At 42.4% G+C, this 16,874-nt stretch overlaps 1 protein-coding gene across 5 annotated transcripts in view; it reads right to left on the bottom strand.

The window, feature by feature from the left end:
* JAKMIP2 (janus kinase and microtubule interacting protein 2) overlaps positions 1–16,874 on the bottom strand; it is a 134,524-nt gene that overhangs the window by 62,865 nt on the left and 54,785 nt on the right. For all 5 annotated transcript variants that reach the window (XM_073905491.1, XM_073905492.1, XM_073905494.1 and 2 more), the window contains exon 2: positions 8,662–8,930. In XM_073905491.1, the coding sequence (XP_073761592.1) occupies positions 8,662–8,790 (129 nt within the window). In that variant the 5' untranslated portion in view covers positions 8,791–8,930. The remainder of the gene's footprint in view (positions 1–8,661; positions 8,931–16,874) is intronic.

The raw sequence follows: 16,874 nt of genomic DNA, 5'->3' as shown, positions 1-16,874 counted from the left end.
GGGAACACAGATCTGTAGGGTTTTCTGGAGCAACCCCTTTTCCTAGAGCATCCATCCCTTCCCAGGGTACACCGTGCATATATAAGAATGCCTGTCCTCTACTCGATATTTCTCTCAGTGCTTCCGTAAGGACAACATAAAACTTACTCCCCATTTTTCTAGATTAAACTCAAGTGAGTATCTTCTACCATGGGTGGGCAAACCATAGCCCATGGAACAAATACTTTCCCGCCTCCATTTTTGTGAATAAAATTTTATTGGAACACAGCCATGCTCTTCTATTTACATATTGCCTACAGCTGCTTTTATGCAACAATGGAGTTAAGCAGTCTCAGAGAGACTGGCCCACAAAGCCAAAAATATGCACTATTTTGCCCTCTACAGAAAAAGTTTGCTGATTTCTAGTAATACAGTTTTTGTGAAAAAAGAGACCTTATTTTTCACTGATTTAGGAACTCTGATAATTTACTTTGCATCCCCACCTTGGGAAAGTTAACTCTAACTCAAGCAATAGGAAATTAGCCATCATCAATTTCAGCAGCATGTACTTACATTAGGCATTTGCAACAGTATCATGACTACAGGGCTGTCAGGTAGCAACTTACTAGGGAAATTTTATCAGTTCTTCTGGGAACGATAAAAAACTGGTAAAAATGGACAAAGGATAAGGAATTCTGGGTTTGCATTTTGATTTCACAGCTAATCTAAGAAAGTTGCTTTATCCTTCTGAGGATCTTTGATTACACTTAAAAACTACCCATAATGGGATTATTCTTAGGGTTAAATTAGCTAATGCATGGAAAAGAACCCTGAGCTGTAAAGTACTATGAAATGCAAGATACTATTATTACTGGATATAAGAGGAGATATTCATGACCCAAAATTATTTATGTCAAACTCTTGACAGGCACGTTAGACTGTTTCACTCTGTGATCCTGTCATTTCTCTAAAATTATAAATACTGATCTTTTGTGTGTACACTGGAAATGAATGAAAAAGAAAAAAAATGAAAATACAGATGTATGGAAAATATATCCCAGCCTGAAGATAAAAACAAATACAAACAAACACTGGCCTTCTTGTCCATCACTTAAAGGAATCCACAGAACCCAGAGAAAATTCAAAGGCACTGATTGATTACATTTGGCATTTTTCATGTCTGCTTTTTTTGGTTGCCATGGAAACTGGCATTTTTGCAGGATTTCTAGGTATGACTTCTTTTTTAAGCTTGGGAGAAGTGTTTCACTACGAAGGAGACACAAAGGATGTGACTGACATTTGGGAAGGAAAAAAGCCAATTAAAATTTTTGTAGTAAAACTGTTTTCTGAAAATTATTTGCAGCTCAGATTATACCAGTAAGAAAACAGAATTTACTATCTTAATGTAAATCGCACACAAAAATAGAAAGAACTGCTCCTGACTAACAATGAAAAATATAAAGATAATACTTGAAGTGGAAAAAAATAGTAGAAGAATCAATTTTGATAAGTGGAAATGTTTCTCTGAAACATTTCCGCTGGATCACATAATAGCGTTTATTGAGGGCTTACTGTGAGTTACACAGCTTCCTAAAGGCTTCACACACATCACCGCATTTAACCTTGGCAGCTCTGTGATGTAGGTAGTAGCTGTGTCATCCGAATGTCAGATGAGAAAGGTGAGGACAAGTCTCTGCCCAAGCACAGCGTGAAGAAGGCTGCTTCGCGCCCAGCATGGGCCAGGACCCGGGTCTGGGTCAGGTCCCAGACCTCCCTGTGCACTTTTTTTAAAAAAAATTATTAATTAATTAATTAATTAATTAATTTATTTGGGGGAGAGAGAGAGTGCACACACACCAGTTGGGGGAGGGGCAGAGGGAAAGGCAGAAGCAGACTCCCTGATGAGTGCGGAGCCTGACTCAGGGCTCTTGGGCTCAATCTCACACCCTGAGATCATGACCTGAGCCAAAACCAAGAGTCGGGCTCAACCAACTGAGCCACCCAGGCGCCCCCACCCTGTTTATTCTGAAACCTCTGGCAAGCTGTTCACATCCCCCAGCCTCCATTTTCTTAAGTGTAAGTTGGGACTGGGGGTCTCATTCTCATATGGTCATGGTGAGGGCTGACTTAGATAATGTATCAAAATAATGTATTCGGAAAGGCTGGAACACCTGGGAGATTAATAATTATTAATACATGGTTAAAAAGTACAGTATCAATTTTGACGAATATTGATGACATATTGATATTTTTATATCATGCAATGCTATATTAATGCCAAGGACATAAGTGTAAGAACCCATATTATCAGGATAAGACTAACATGACTATTACTATATTATTAAGACCATAATAACTATTTTCCTAACAGAAACCTTGAAAACGAAGGTAAAATTGGGTCCGGGGGATATCTTGAGTTCCCTGGCACTGGTGGCATCTAATCTTAACTTGGAAGAAACTCAGATTATGTGTGTGCAGGAGTGGGGAGGGACAGGGTAAGGGAATGAACCCTGAACAGGGCTTCGGAAGATACAGATCCCAAATCCCTTCTCCTCTGGAGGTTTCACGGAAGAAAAAAATCACTAGGAAAATTTAAGCCTACTGGGGAGGGCTTACACTGCGTCAGGAGGAACATTCATGACTATTACCCCACGCGGGCCTCACATGATATTTTCCTTTCTAGTCTGGCCTTTGAAAGCCAGTGTAAATTCTGCCAAGATAAAGATGGTGATGTTTGAGCTTTAATGTGACCTTAGAAATCTAGGATGAAAAACTGGATGGCCTTGTCCATGGTGAGGAAGTTGACAGGTTACCTAGGCAAGACAAGCTAACATATAAGCTTTGGTGTGGATTATCTGCACTGGATGTTCCGGGAGATCTAAACTCACAGTAGGCACGCAGGGAGTCTCATGGGCACTAAGTAACTCGAAATCAGGAGATAATGAAGCTACCACCATACGAAGGTTGTGTATAGGGGAAATTTTATACAATCTGCAGAGGTACCAAGGCTTGTTTTTTCATTTCTTACTTTTAGACACAACGCTTCCTGAAAACAAAACCAAAGGTGCATAAAGCAAGAAATACTGCATCCCAAATTGGGGCGCTGAACATGGAGGCAGGCTCTGGAGCAGTCACTTGAGGACAAGGGTTGGCTGATTTTCTGGGAGTTCTAGAGGCAACAAGATACTCAGCATTACCCAGGTCATTTGGGAATTCCCATTTTGGCTCCTCTACTCGCTGTGTCACTGGGAGCACATCAGTTAAACGGTTAGAACTCGTTTTCTTTCTCAGTGAAATTGGAATACAATTTGGAATACACAGTAGGCTCGCTGGGAGGACTGAAATTGCTCTGCAGTCTGAGGGCTGTTCTAGGAGTGCAAACTCCTGTCTGGAGCTGACTCCTCCAAACCCTGCCACTCAGGCCTGCCGCTTTGCTGCTCCCAGCCTGGAGCCCTGTTGTCTGCTCCTCGGCCTCCAAGCCCTCTGTCACTGTGCCCGTGGGGTTCACCGAGACTGCAGGCTGCCTCTGAGGGAGAGTAGGAAGCCCTAGGGAGAATCAGTGGGTGGATTCCACATCTCACAGCAATGCCTAGCGAGCTCACACACCCCTGGGCAGCAGATCATGGCCTCACGCTGTCCATAGGAGAGACAAACAGAGGAAAATACCAAAGCCTAATGGCTAGAGCGCTGGTCCAAAAAAAAAGACAGACCTGGGTGGAAATCCTTTCTTTGCCCAAGCCCGGGGTTTTCCATCAAAATAAATACTGTAACAGTATTTATGTCATGGGGTTGTTGGGAAAGTTTTTAAACGGGAACATGAAAATGTATTCCACAAGTATTACTGAGTGTCTCCGGCATGCCAGGCAGCATTCAGAGCGCGGAGGACGCCTTCCTTAGGGGATCCCTTAAGAAGACATGGTCTCTTACGCATAAGAAGCTTACATTTTACTGGGGACAGGAAGGGGGCAGTTAAGCAGTGGACGATGCACAAGCAAATAAACAAAATCACTTCAGGCAGTACAGAGTTCTATGCCAAAGATAGAGCAGGGTGATGTGATAGAGTAAATGGATGTCAGAGCATTACCTGGACCAGGTGGTCAGAGTGGGGCTGACACCTGAAGGTCCTGAGAGCTGTCTCAGTGCAGGAAGAGCTAGAGCACATGGTTGCCTTCCCTGACCGATTCCTACCATTTTGGAAGGACCGTAGCACCTCTTTACTGCCCACAATGTGTTCACTTTATAGATGGGAAAATGCAGGCTCAGAAATGACAAGTACACACGGCACCGAGGCCCCGCTGTGTGTCCTCTCCTCTCCGCGCCCTGGTTCCGCCTTCTTGGGCGTTAAGTTTGGAGTTCAGTTAGAATGACCTACTTACCTGCTTGTTCCTATCACTGCTTGGCAAATCTTTTAGACAAATTTCTATTCATTAGATGTTGATTATGTCTAATCTTTTTGTTTCATTTCCTTGCAGTGGAAATGCAGACCTCTAGGAGAGGATTCAGGTATGTTTGTATCCCCACTCCCGACACTTTGTTTCTTCATTTGAAATTTGCTTAATAGTGGAGAGTAAACTTCTGATATGCTCTTTTCCTTTGCCTAAGGCTTCCAGTTTTTTCAAGACCTTCACATTTTTTAAGAACGTAGGTAGTGCAAGACCTGGAAACAACCTAAGTCCGTCAGTGGATGAATGGATAAAGAAAAAGTGCACATATTACATACATATACATGTTATATAATATGTATATAACAAGTACACACACACACACACAATGGAATATCATTACGCCATTAGAAAGAAGGAAATCCTGCCATTAGCAACAACACAGATGGACCTTGAGAGTATCTTGCTAGATGAAATAAGTCAGAGACAGAAAAACAAATACCGTGTGATCTCACTTATATGTGGAATCTAAAAAACTTGAACCCACAGATAGAGAGAAGAGATGGGTGGTTGTCGGAGGCAGAGGCAGGGGGCTAGGGGTAGGAGAAATGGGTGAAGGGGGTCAAAAGGGACAAACTTCTGGTCATAAGATGAATAAGTTCTGGTTATGTAATGTACAGCATGGTAACTAGAGTTAACAATACTGTATTGTATATTTGTAAGTTGTGAGGAGAGATCTTACAAGTTCTCATCACAAGAAAAAACATTTATAACTGTGAGAAGATGGGTGTTGAGTCAACTTACTGTTGTAATCATTTTACAATATATGCATGTGTCAAATCATTACACTGTACACCATATATGCATGTGTCAAATCATTACACTGTATACCTAAAATGAATACAATATTACATATCAATTGTATCTCAATAAGACTAGGGAAAATATATCAAAAAAGAAAACAAGAACATAGACTCTGGAGGAGAGGCAAAGGAATTCAAAGAACTAGCTCTGCTACCTCCTACCATGTGACTCTGGGTGAATTACTTTACTTCACTGAATCTTAGTTTCCTCATCTGTAAAATGGGGATAACAACACCCACCTATAATTAAATAATATTTTTTTAAAAAAAGATTTCATTTATTTCTTTGAGAGAGAAAGAAAGAGCTTGAGTGGGGAAAGGGGCAAAGGGGGAAGGGTAGGGACAAGCAGTCTCCACGGTGAGCACAGATCCCGCCACGGGGCTCGATCGCAGGACCCTGAGATCAGGACCTGAGCCGAAACCAAGAGTTGGACGTTTAACCGACTGAGCCATCCAGGTGCCCCTTGAATCATAATACTTAACATGCTTGACACAAACTAACCACTCAAGACCAACACACACACATACATCTGTATGAAGTAGACACTGCTATTCTCCCATTTGACGGATGAGGAAAGGAAAACACCGAGGGATTTCTGTAACCTGCTCAGGGTCACCAGGTGGTACTCACGAAAGAGGTGAGATTATGTCAGGATGAAATGTGCTTATGATAGCGTGTGACAGATAGTAAACATTCAATAAAGTGTAGCTATTTATATAATCAGTTTAAAGCATTTATGCCCCTGCTCTGTCTGCAGTGTGTTCTGTAAATGTCAAGGGGTGATGTGTCTTTCTGGAAAAATGAGTAATGCTCCATGGCTTCAAAGGTTTCCACTCTTTAGCCCATTTCCCAATAGCTGAATTGTCATTTTATCATCATAGACTAGGAGCCAAACTGAGAATATGAATTCACATCTTGGCATTGTTTATATTCTCTCTCTGAAAGCCTGGGCCTTTGGAAACACAATCATATTTATTTTAATAAAACTGCTTTATGACTTGCTTGCCCTCTAAATTCCCTTTGCTCTTTGGGGAAGGCTGCTGACAGGCAATGGGGCTTTGTTTTAGTCCCTGTGCTGGGATCGTAATTAACTGCCACGGAGAGAGAGATGGGGGGTAGTCAGCAGAGAAAAGGTTAAGGACAGTGCTTTTATGCACGAGACTGACTTTCAGGCTCTTGTCCAAGGAAGGGGAGATTATGCTTGACCTGCCAACTTAGAGACCAGGCCCTGGATAAACAGGCAGCCCAGTCCAGGCTCAAGAGTTACTTACCCCTTTTAAAAAGCTTGAATGTGTGGAAAATTGGCAGTGGTAGGGTCTGCAGGACCTCTGCCCTTCTGAGACCTCATGAGTCTGCTCTCTGTAAATCACTGTCAGTTTATAGTTACTAGTCTCTAGACCGACAGGCTTCTCGCTATGAATGTAGTTTGTCATCCTGTCCTTACTACAATTAAAGGAGTCTGCGTCCCTTGAAATGTGACATTGCCCCAGGGAAAGTTAAAACCAATGAAATGTTCTTAGACCGTCAGACCTGGAAGGAATCTTAAGAGTGCTGTGTTTGCCAACACAGAACTACGTCCGTGGGGACTGCCTGGACCGTCTGCTAGAATTCCAAGCCCTGGTCCTCACTACGCCTGCTCTATCAAAATCCTCAGACTGTGGGCCCAAAGGTCTCAATTTTAATAAGTTCCCCCAGGTTATTCTAATGCACAGTGAGGCTTGAGAGCTACAGATATGGAGAAACAGATTCAGTCATCTGAATTACAGATCAAGATACTGAGACACTACAATTTGTCCCCGAGGAGGGATAAACACAATGCCCTGAATCTTCTGACTCTCAAACAAATGTTTTTGTTTTGTTTTGTTCTGTTTGTTTGCTTTTATAATATCATATTCCTTTTAGCTTCATGGAAAAAGACTTCCTCCACAAATTTTACACTGGGGTCTGGTTATCCAAGGTTTATAAGGTTTAGCTGAGACAGGAGGCAAGGGACACTGGGCGATCCAAGCTTTATTATTGCTGAAACCAGGAGAAATAGAATTTTGGGAAAATAAATGATTAAAATTTACTAGTAATGTCAAGGAAGAAGAGATAGATAAAAAAAGAATAAGGATATTGGTTTTTGATTGATAGCTTCATCAGGAACATTTTTTTTTGTTACTATACAAAGAGTTATCTAAACAGGGCAACTTCGTGCTGACACGGCTGTCTCTGGTTTGCAGGGAGCAAAAATGTCTTATGTGTGTCGGGTATTTGAAAATGCTTTCCTATCCATGACCCTATTTGATCCACATCACTCTGGAGAGATAAGTTTAGCATATCCAAGTATGAGATGAGATTCAGAGAAGTAAAGAGACTGCCCTGAGTCTTGTTAGTAACGACTAACATGCATATTAGGAAGCATATTAGGAAGACTATTACTATGACTGTTTAGGAGTGTACCATGTGCCAGGAATCTCACTGAGCACTTGATAGGAATTTTCTCACTTAATCATCACGACTGCTTTATATACTTGTCTAATTTGACCCTCATCACTGCTCAATGAGATAGTAACATGCTACTGATGAAGAAGCTAAGGTATAAGGAAATGAATCACCTTTCATTCGTTCCTCTACTCATTCAATAAACCCATGCTAAGCTTCTCAGTTCTAGACATTTATTTAAGCTCTAGGGATACTCTGCTTTCGTGGAGATGACACTGGACGGTAGAAATAAGCACTAAACAAGGAAATGGATAAATACATAAATCGCTATGAAATGAATCAAAATAGACTGTGGGAGTAACTGGACATGGCAGGTGTTGTGTCTTGGACACTGTGGCAGATGAAAGGTATTGGAGCTGACACCTGAAACAGGTACACAGCTGCCTGGGGGGAGAGGGGAGGCAAAGGCCCTAAATGTGATCAGCCTATCTCTTGATCCGGCAAAGAGGATGGAACGGAGTCACGGGGTGCAGGAGGGGGAAGCAGCGGCAGAGGAGTCAAAGACAGGAGGAAGAAACATCCTGCAGTGGTAGGGAAAATCCTTTGACTTTGAGAAAGGTCGGAAGCCACGGAAGGGTTTGAGCAGGGCAGTGACCTGATGTGATGTACTTTAGAAAGCTTGCTCTGTACCAAAGCAGGGAGATCCCATAGAGGGCAGAGTGGAACTTGCCCAGGGTCATACAAGTGATGGGAGGGTAGTGGGGGTGCAGGTCATCTCAGTGTTTAGCTCTGGCTTCCTGAGGAGGCAGGCATCAGTCTCACCAGCATGTTATCCTCCCCTTCCGTGAATCCTGCGCTCGAGTCCTTCCTGCCACACACAAGAGACTCTCCATAAGGACAGGGGTTGTTGCTCTCCATGGCAACTGGCAGAGAGGAGCCACCGGGGCGGGCCAGCGGGCAGAGCTGGGCCAGAGCCGTTCTCAAGGCTGTGGCCCCAGGTGGCCTCACTCACCTTGGACTTCTCTTGATGCAGCTCTATCTGGATGTCTGTGAGCTTGGTCCTGAGGTCTTCATTGGCAGCTTGAAGGGCGACGATGAGCGCTTCGGGCTTCTCGCCCTTATTTCGCCCTTTCTTGGACATTGTTCCTTTCTGAAGGGAGTCTTCGAATGCCTTTCAAACAGGTGCTGCCATGTTACTGCTTCTTATCGTGGGTGCAATGTCTCAGTATCTACTGCGTGGTGCTCCTTGGTAAGGTCTCCTCAGCCGCTGCCCTGGAAGCCCTGGGGAGAGGCAGAGACGGCGATTACGGCTGTGGCAGGGACCTGGGCCACGGGGCCAGGCAGGCTCGCTCAGTCTGAGCTCCCTGTATGAGCCTGCTCCTGAGGGCTCCTGCCCCCAGATCCTCCCATCCACTTGGCACATGAATTTAGAGCCATCTTTCGAAAGACATGGTCTTGTCCTCCAATGCCCTGCTCAAAATCCTCCAAAGACCTATGAGTATTTGAGTATATTTTTCATATCTGAGTGCTTTTTATGTCTAAAACTGCCCATTCCCCTATCTTATCTCCTCCATTTCACTCACTTACTCTCCAGCCCTAAGAAATCCCCTTTACGGGATGCCTGGGGTAGCTCAGTCAGCTAAGCGTGTGACTCTTGATTTCCACTCAGGTTATGATCTCAGAGTTGTGAGATTGAGCCCCGCCTCTGCATCGGGCTCCGCGCTGGGCACAGAGCCTGCTTAAGAGTCTATTTCTCCCTCTCCCTCTGCTCCCCTCCCCCCCTTTAGCTCTCTCTAAAAACAACAACAAAAAATGCTTTTTATTATTTTTTAAGCAGGCTCCATGCCCAGTGTGGGGCTTGATCTCACAACCCTGAGATCAAGACCAGAGCTGAGATCAAGAGTCAGTGGCTTAACTGATTGAGCCACCCAGGCACTCCAGAAATGCCCTTTAATTTTCTGATTCTTGCTCTCTTCCCATAAAGACTTTCCCTACATTGTTCATTTCTCTCCATGCTCTGCCCAGCCTCCTCACAAGTCCTCCTGTGTTCTCATCCTCACAGCCTCACACACGTACAGCTTAGTTTGGCTAAATTTTATGACTCCTTCAGGTCTCAGCTTCCATATCAGTTCTTCCTGGAAGCACCTCTAGATTATTACATGCCCTCATTATTTAATGGTGGTCACACCTCCATGAATCTGTAAACTCTGTGAGGGCAGGAATGCATTAATCCTATTCACAATTTGCTTCTCAGAATCCATCGTAAGACCCGTGATGTACCAGGTAGTCAGCTGGTATTTGTGAAAGGAAGTCAACTATATGATGACTTCATGTCACCCCATAGAGAGCCCCCAGTTTAAGAAAATTCTATATAAAAAGACCTAGAATCATACAATGGATAAACTAATAGGAGGGGGGTTAGTTATACTGGGTTAATTGGGTGACTCATTTATTCATTCAGTCAGTATTGTTAGAGTTCCTTCTTTGTGCTATGGTAGGCACACCATGTTGAGACTGAAAATAAGAGCCCCAAGACAGACAAACTTTTCTATCTATCTATCTATCATCATCGTCTATCTTCATCATTATCATAATCATCACCGTCACCTATCTGATAACTGCCTTTAAAAAAATAAACACTAGTTGTTTCAGAAGTATACACAAGGACTCCTCCCTCCAATGAGGTGACTAAGGAATCTCCTTGAAGAAGGCGGCATTGCTTGGAACTTAAGGAGCATGATGTTAACAGATGTAGAAACAGATGAGGCATCCCAAGTGAATGAAATGGCAGGTGCTGAGATACAGGAAAAAAAAAAAAATCACAGCAAGTATTTCGTGGGGAAAAGGAGGGCTTGATCAATTAACCCAGAGTATGGCTGATGGGCAGTAATGCTAGAGAGGTTGCCTGGAAATGATAGATTGTGGAGGACCTGGAATGCCAACCTTAAGATTTTGGAATCCTTTTTTTTTTTTTTTCTTCAGTAAGCAATGGGTAAGCTGCTGAAGTTCTTGGCAGGTGGATACCCTAACAGGAAATGCTTTGGTGTTATTCTGGTGGCAGAGTGGGGAGAAACTAGGAGTGGGGAGACTGGACAGAAGGCTACTGAACTCGCCAAGGTCAAAGATGATGCAGCCCTAAACAGAACAGCATCAACAAGAGAGGGAAAAAAAGGGATGTGTCTTGATTTACAAATTCTTAAATGTGTCACAGGAATGAGGAGATCAGAAAAATATGGATACCAAATTGTGAAAGTCAATGGGAAAAACATGACAAGATACTAGAGAAAGTTTCTCACACAACCTTTCAGAAAATTGGGTATTGTGTACATGGAGGTGCTTCGGTCCAAAACTAAGGGGAATTCCTACTGGTCACCCATATGTTCCAGCAGCTGCTGTTCTCTCAAGCCCCCTGGTATTCAGCCTGGTGGACCATGCTGGGATCCTGGGCTTTCTGCCATCCCCACATGAGCACTGGGGCCATGCCCTTTGCAGTGTGACCCTAGGGAAAGGGATAGGAAGAGGTTAGGAGGTAGCGAGGACCAGTCTGTCTCTAGAAGTCATGGAACTGTCCACCATATTCTACCCTAAGCTGGATGTTGGAGTCCTTCTTCACGCTTATTTTGCAAATGTTGCCAAATCATTGAAGTGTATAGCTGGGAGATGTTAAAGGGGCTACCATTCTTTGCTTTTAGAATTGAAATGAATTAACAAGCATTTACTGGATTTTTATGATGAATACTACTAGGCACGAAGATAAATAAGACAGTGTTTAATTTCAAGCAGGTGCTAGGAAAGTGAACTCACATGTTTTTGTTTAACAGGTTTCTCTTCCTCTAGCTGAGCTCTAAACATTGCTGGTCCCCTGGGTTCCCCAAAGTTATCTCCAATGACCCCACCAATAGGGTTATGACTCCCCATTTTATATCCATAGCCCTGACCACTCCCCAAACCCCGACTCACATATTGAACATCTTACTTACCAAATCTACTTGGATATCTGACTGGTGGATCAAACCTAATCTAACTAACATGGGTGTCTTTATTACTAGCCCCTCATAGCTTCATTCTCTCTGGGTTTTCCCATATCAATAAATGCACCACCATGGGCCCAATTGTTCCAGATCTAAGCTTAGAAGCCCTCCTTTCTTCTTGTATCCATCATTCCTCTTCTCTAGTTCACCAGGGGTCCTGTTTGTTTTTCCTATAAAATATAATTCCCTTTGGTCAACTTCTCTCAGCCCCCTACAGTGCTCTCAGAACATGGAGAAAGGAGGAATTTGAGAAAAACTTCAGTCACTTCATAGCCTTATGGTCTTCCTTTCTGACTAGAGATACAGGAATGACAGAGAAAGAGCTTGAGAAGCACTGGGAGTCACAAATTTGCTGGACGCATTTAGAGAAGGTTGTGAACAGGGAGAAGACAAACTGGGTTAGATTGTACAGGTTCCTGCACGACTGATGGTTAGGTTTCATTGATAATGATTCCATTTCATTATGTAGAAACAAAGCATTTGAATATAAGTGTAATAATAAGAGCTTAGAGTGACTGACTGCTTTGAGCTAGACATTGGACTAAGCACTTGACATACTGCTCTCATTTCGTCCTCCCTAAAAATAGGGGGAAACGATTCACAGAAAGATGAATTAACTTACCTAAAATGACTGAGTCATAGGCAGTGAGGCCTTCATGCAAGACTGGGACCCAGGCTGTGATGCCCTGGGTTGCACTGCCTCATGTTTGCATTTTAGAGAGGTAGCTCAGGCAGTGTGATGGACAGTGAGTTCCCAGGGTAGGTCACACAGGAAGCAGGAAATCAGGCTGCCTCACTGGTCCAGGTGAGTGGAAGACAGCCCTGAATCTACCCATGGCCATGGGGATGAAAAAGGACGTAGTAACTCTGACACATGGAGATTTTGATGGAATCATGTCTTCCTTTTAAACATTATTACTGGCTTGAACATTCTTCTCTGCCATGGTAAATAATGAGTACCAGCTTTCTGGTAATGCTTGCAGCAGAAATGTGCACTGCCATAGTCATATTTTACATTTTAATCTATAATCCTTTCCCCCAAAATATAATACTATGTGCCTGACTTCATGCATTTTTTTATGTCCGGGAATTATTTTTAATTTAGTCCCATAAGGGCTAGGGAAAAGAAGAGGGTTAAAAAACTAGAAACAGAGGCGCCTGGGTGGCTCAGTCATTGAGCATCTGCCTTCAGATCAGGTCACGATCCCAGGGTCCTGGGATCAAGCCCCATATTGGGCTCCCTGCTCGGCAGAGAGCCTGCTTCTCCCTCTCCCACTCCCCCTGCTTGTGTTCCTTCTCTCTCTCTGTCTCTGTCAAATAAATAAATAAATAAATAAATAAATAAATAAATAAATCTATCTTAAAAAAACCAAAACAACCAACTAGAAACATGTCCAAGACAGAAAAAAGCATCACAGAAAGTTACTGATAGAGTCAGCTTATGGATATGGTAACATGAGCATCAGTTCATAAGGATGATCCCGTACATCTTCCTGGTGAAGGAGAACTTTGTGAAGCCTTTTCCGGTTGTGATGGGTATCGGGCAATCTCATGATTCTCGTGTATAATTTTACTACAGTGCTTCTGTCACCCTGTGCTGCCTACCCCCCACCCCGCTTTTTGGGTAGCTTTACTGAGATATAATTCACATATAAAATTTACCCTTTAAAAGTGTATTAATTCAGTGGTGCTAGCATATTCTCAATATTGAGCAATCATCACCACAATGAATTTCAGAACTTTTTATCACCCCAAAAAGAAACCCTATACCTGTTAGCAGTCATTCCCTATTCCTCACCAAACTCTCTCAGCCCTAGGCAATCACTAATCTATGGATTTGCTTATCCTGAACATTTTCTATCAAATGGAATCATACAATATATAACTGGTTTCTTCCACTATACCATAACATTGTCAAGGTTCATTCTTATTATAGCATATACAGATATTTCATTTCTTTTCACTGCTGCATAATATTCCACTGTATGGCTAAAACTGCATTTCATTTATCCAGCCATCTGCTGAAGGACAAGTGTGCTGCCTCTGCTTAAGTAGCCTGAGGCGAGCCTTTCAAAGAAGCTGCCAGCCAGACCAAAGACCTCTACGCAGGCAAAAGGTCTCACTGTGCATTGGTGAACCTGACACAGAAAAAAAAAAAAAAAAAAAAAGCCTTTTTTTGAGAGACAGAGAAGCACAAAGGAGGGCATGAAGATATAACTGCAAGCAGGGGGAATGTTTCTGGACCACCTTAGGAGCCTGTGTCAATGATAACGTCTGACCCAGTAGATGATCTGGATCCAGGAGGAATAGAAGCCTTGTTCAACTAAGGGCCAATCCTTGAGGTTATGAGATAATCTCTTGGGAATCCTTGCCTTTTAAAACATGGATCATTGTTTGAGAGTAAACCTTAATGTAGAAGTGGATTATCAAAGGAAGAATTACAGTCATCATTCATTCATTCACTCACTCATTCAAACAGACATTTAGAAGAAATATAATGTAGTATTTGGGAGTAGAGCTTAACAAATCTTTGGTCTGGTTGTGCTAAAATCTCCTGGAAAGTTTTAGTGATTCTAGAGTTCCATCTCTTTAGATTTTGATGTAGTAGTTGTCAGGTGATTTTGATGCCAGGCCATTTTTGAGAATTTCTGGTTAAGAGTATGGGCTATGGGTCAGACAGACTTGAGTTTATGTCCCACCTCTGTGTTTAGTAGATCATGTGGATCATGGATAAATTGCTTAGTTCTCTAGGCCTCAATATTCCTCATCTCCAAAATGGGGAAGAGGGGAAGGGAGATATATAGGACTATGACATTGGACTATTTGACAATTAAATGAAAAAGTGTAAGTGATAGTCTCATATAGTTCATGACAAACAGTTACCTCTTATTAAGAGCTCTCTATTTCTACTATTGGCTAAGGTGGTGGAAACAAAATAGCCTCTAAGTGCTGTCCTCAAGATGCTTAAATTGAGTAAGAATGATGGCAGATATGCAAAAAAAAAAAATTCAAGAGTCACACTATGGAAGGCCTCAAATATGAACAAAGCTATTCTTATTCTTGGTTCTCTATAGACTCATTTACGCATTGACACAAAACCCGAGAGAGGGAAACCACACAATTCTTTGTCAGAAGTATGGCCATATATTTGGCTAAGAATGTGGCCACTATTTACTGAGTTCTGTTCTCGGCTTTTCATAGACATAAAAAAATCTAAGCATCATTCCTACCCTCCAGTGGCTTCCAGCCTATAAAAGGAGACAGGCGTGTATAAAGAGAAAACAAATTCTAGAAAGCTGTGAATGATACAGTCGGTAAATGCTGGGGCAGTGCCTTAGTTTGGACTAAGGAAGACAAAGACTTGTTAGAGAAGGTGTCATGTGAGCTGAGCCTGAATGAGGCTGGGTACCTTACTGGGTTCTTACTCTGTGCCAGGCACTGTGCTAAGGTACACCAATGTTAGGTCCATTAACTCACTGAACTGTTTCAATTCACCCTTTCAGATATTTACTCTTACTATTTCTTAGGGAACTGAGGATCAGAAAGGTTAATTAACTTGACAAAAATTACACAGCTAAGAAATGGCAGAGCTGCAACTCAAATACACATCTGTCAGTCTCCAAAGTTGCTGTTGCTGCTTCTTCTTCTTTTTGAGAGAGAGAGAGCATGCACATGCACGGGCGTGGGGGAGGGGTTGAGGGAGAGGGAGAAAGAGAACCCCAAGCAGGCTCCACACCCAGCATGAGCCAACGCGGGGGCTGGATCTCACAACCCTGAGATCATGACCCAAGCAGAAATCTAGTAGGACGCCCCTTTCCAAAGCTTCTTAACACTTACATTAACACTTTCTTGAAAGACAGGCAGGGTTCAGCTCTGGTTGTAAGTAGGCTAAAGAGATGGCAAATGTGTTATGCAAATGTCAGCTGACGGCTTACAAAATAGAATGATAGGATGCAGTGGTTAAGAGATTGGACTCTGAAATCAGTAAAACTGGCTTTGAATCAACCTTCCTTGCTGTATATTCTTAAGAAATTAAACTCTCTAAGGTTCTGTTTCTTTACTATAATATGGGGAAAGGAATATATTTATTGCAGTGAGCTCTTCCAAGGAATAAATGAGCTAAAGTGTGTCAAATGGTTAGTAAATTATTATCATCATCATTACCATGGTTATTATTTTTCTATTATTTTTCTCTTTTTCTAACTATCCACAAAAAGCCAGCTTTGATTTTAAGAGAAGAAGGAACGCATTTATCACCTATTCATGTTAAAAAGACAGGCCAGGAAAAGCCCAGAGATCCCTGGGAAGACTAATGGAATTCATGTTTATGCTTTTGGGACAATGGGACTTGCATTGACAGGATCAGTATGCCCAGGAGTCTTGGCTTCGTCGTTGGTTCTGCCCTAAGCTATACACTGAATAAAATCATTATTAATCTTGGAGGTTCCAATAAGGCTGTTGCCTTGGAGTCATGATTTGCAAAGCAACTGTAATACAAAAGGGCTAAAGTTCATATGTGTGAAGCTAAAAACTTCACCACTTCTCTGTGATTAATATTTGGGTATGTCCACTCTACCAAAGCCTTGGGAGTTTGTTTCTGCCATTTCCCCCTTTTTTTTCTAAAGACAATGCTTTGAGTCAAACGTTGTTAGTGTGTAAAATGAATGAATTAAACTGCTTGCTTGATTCCCGGTGATCTGGCAGAGATGTATTATCACTTCTTAAACCTTTCTCTATGCAGGCATAAAGTCTCACTGTGTACCCATGAACCAGACACAGCAATTTGATATAAAGGACAGGGGCTGATGTTTAAGCCAGTCCAACCCAGGAGTCCTAGTTTCCCTAGATAAAGGGAATGTGGTGCTGTGGCTACAGGGGGGGTCAAAAGACTTTTTACCCATTACACATCTCTTAGAAGAAAATGGATCCGAAAGGCTGACATTCTGCATGGCAACGATTATGCATCTTCAGGATTGTAGGGTGCCAGGCGTATATGTCTTCTTATGTTTGTTTTTCTCTCTCTCCCTCATCTTCCACTGAAATGCCCTTTTTATCATCTAATAATAGTTGTAATTATTATTATTATTATAAATTATTTAAAGTTTTGTTAAGTTTTTCATATGAAAGAATGCTAAATAAAACCCTAAACCTGGGCCTCTTGGATGGCTCAGTCGGTTAAGCGTCTGCCTTCGGC

This window comes from Callorhinus ursinus, unplaced genomic scaffold, assembly GCF_003265705.2.
Source record: "Callorhinus ursinus isolate GAN/ISIS: 27379988/994484 unplaced genomic scaffold, GSC_fseal_2.0 scaffold23, whole genome shotgun sequence".
Classification (NCBI taxonomy): domain Eukaryota; kingdom Metazoa; phylum Chordata; class Mammalia; order Carnivora; family Otariidae; genus Callorhinus; species Callorhinus ursinus.
This window is presented reverse-complemented; position numbering and strand designations above follow the sequence as displayed.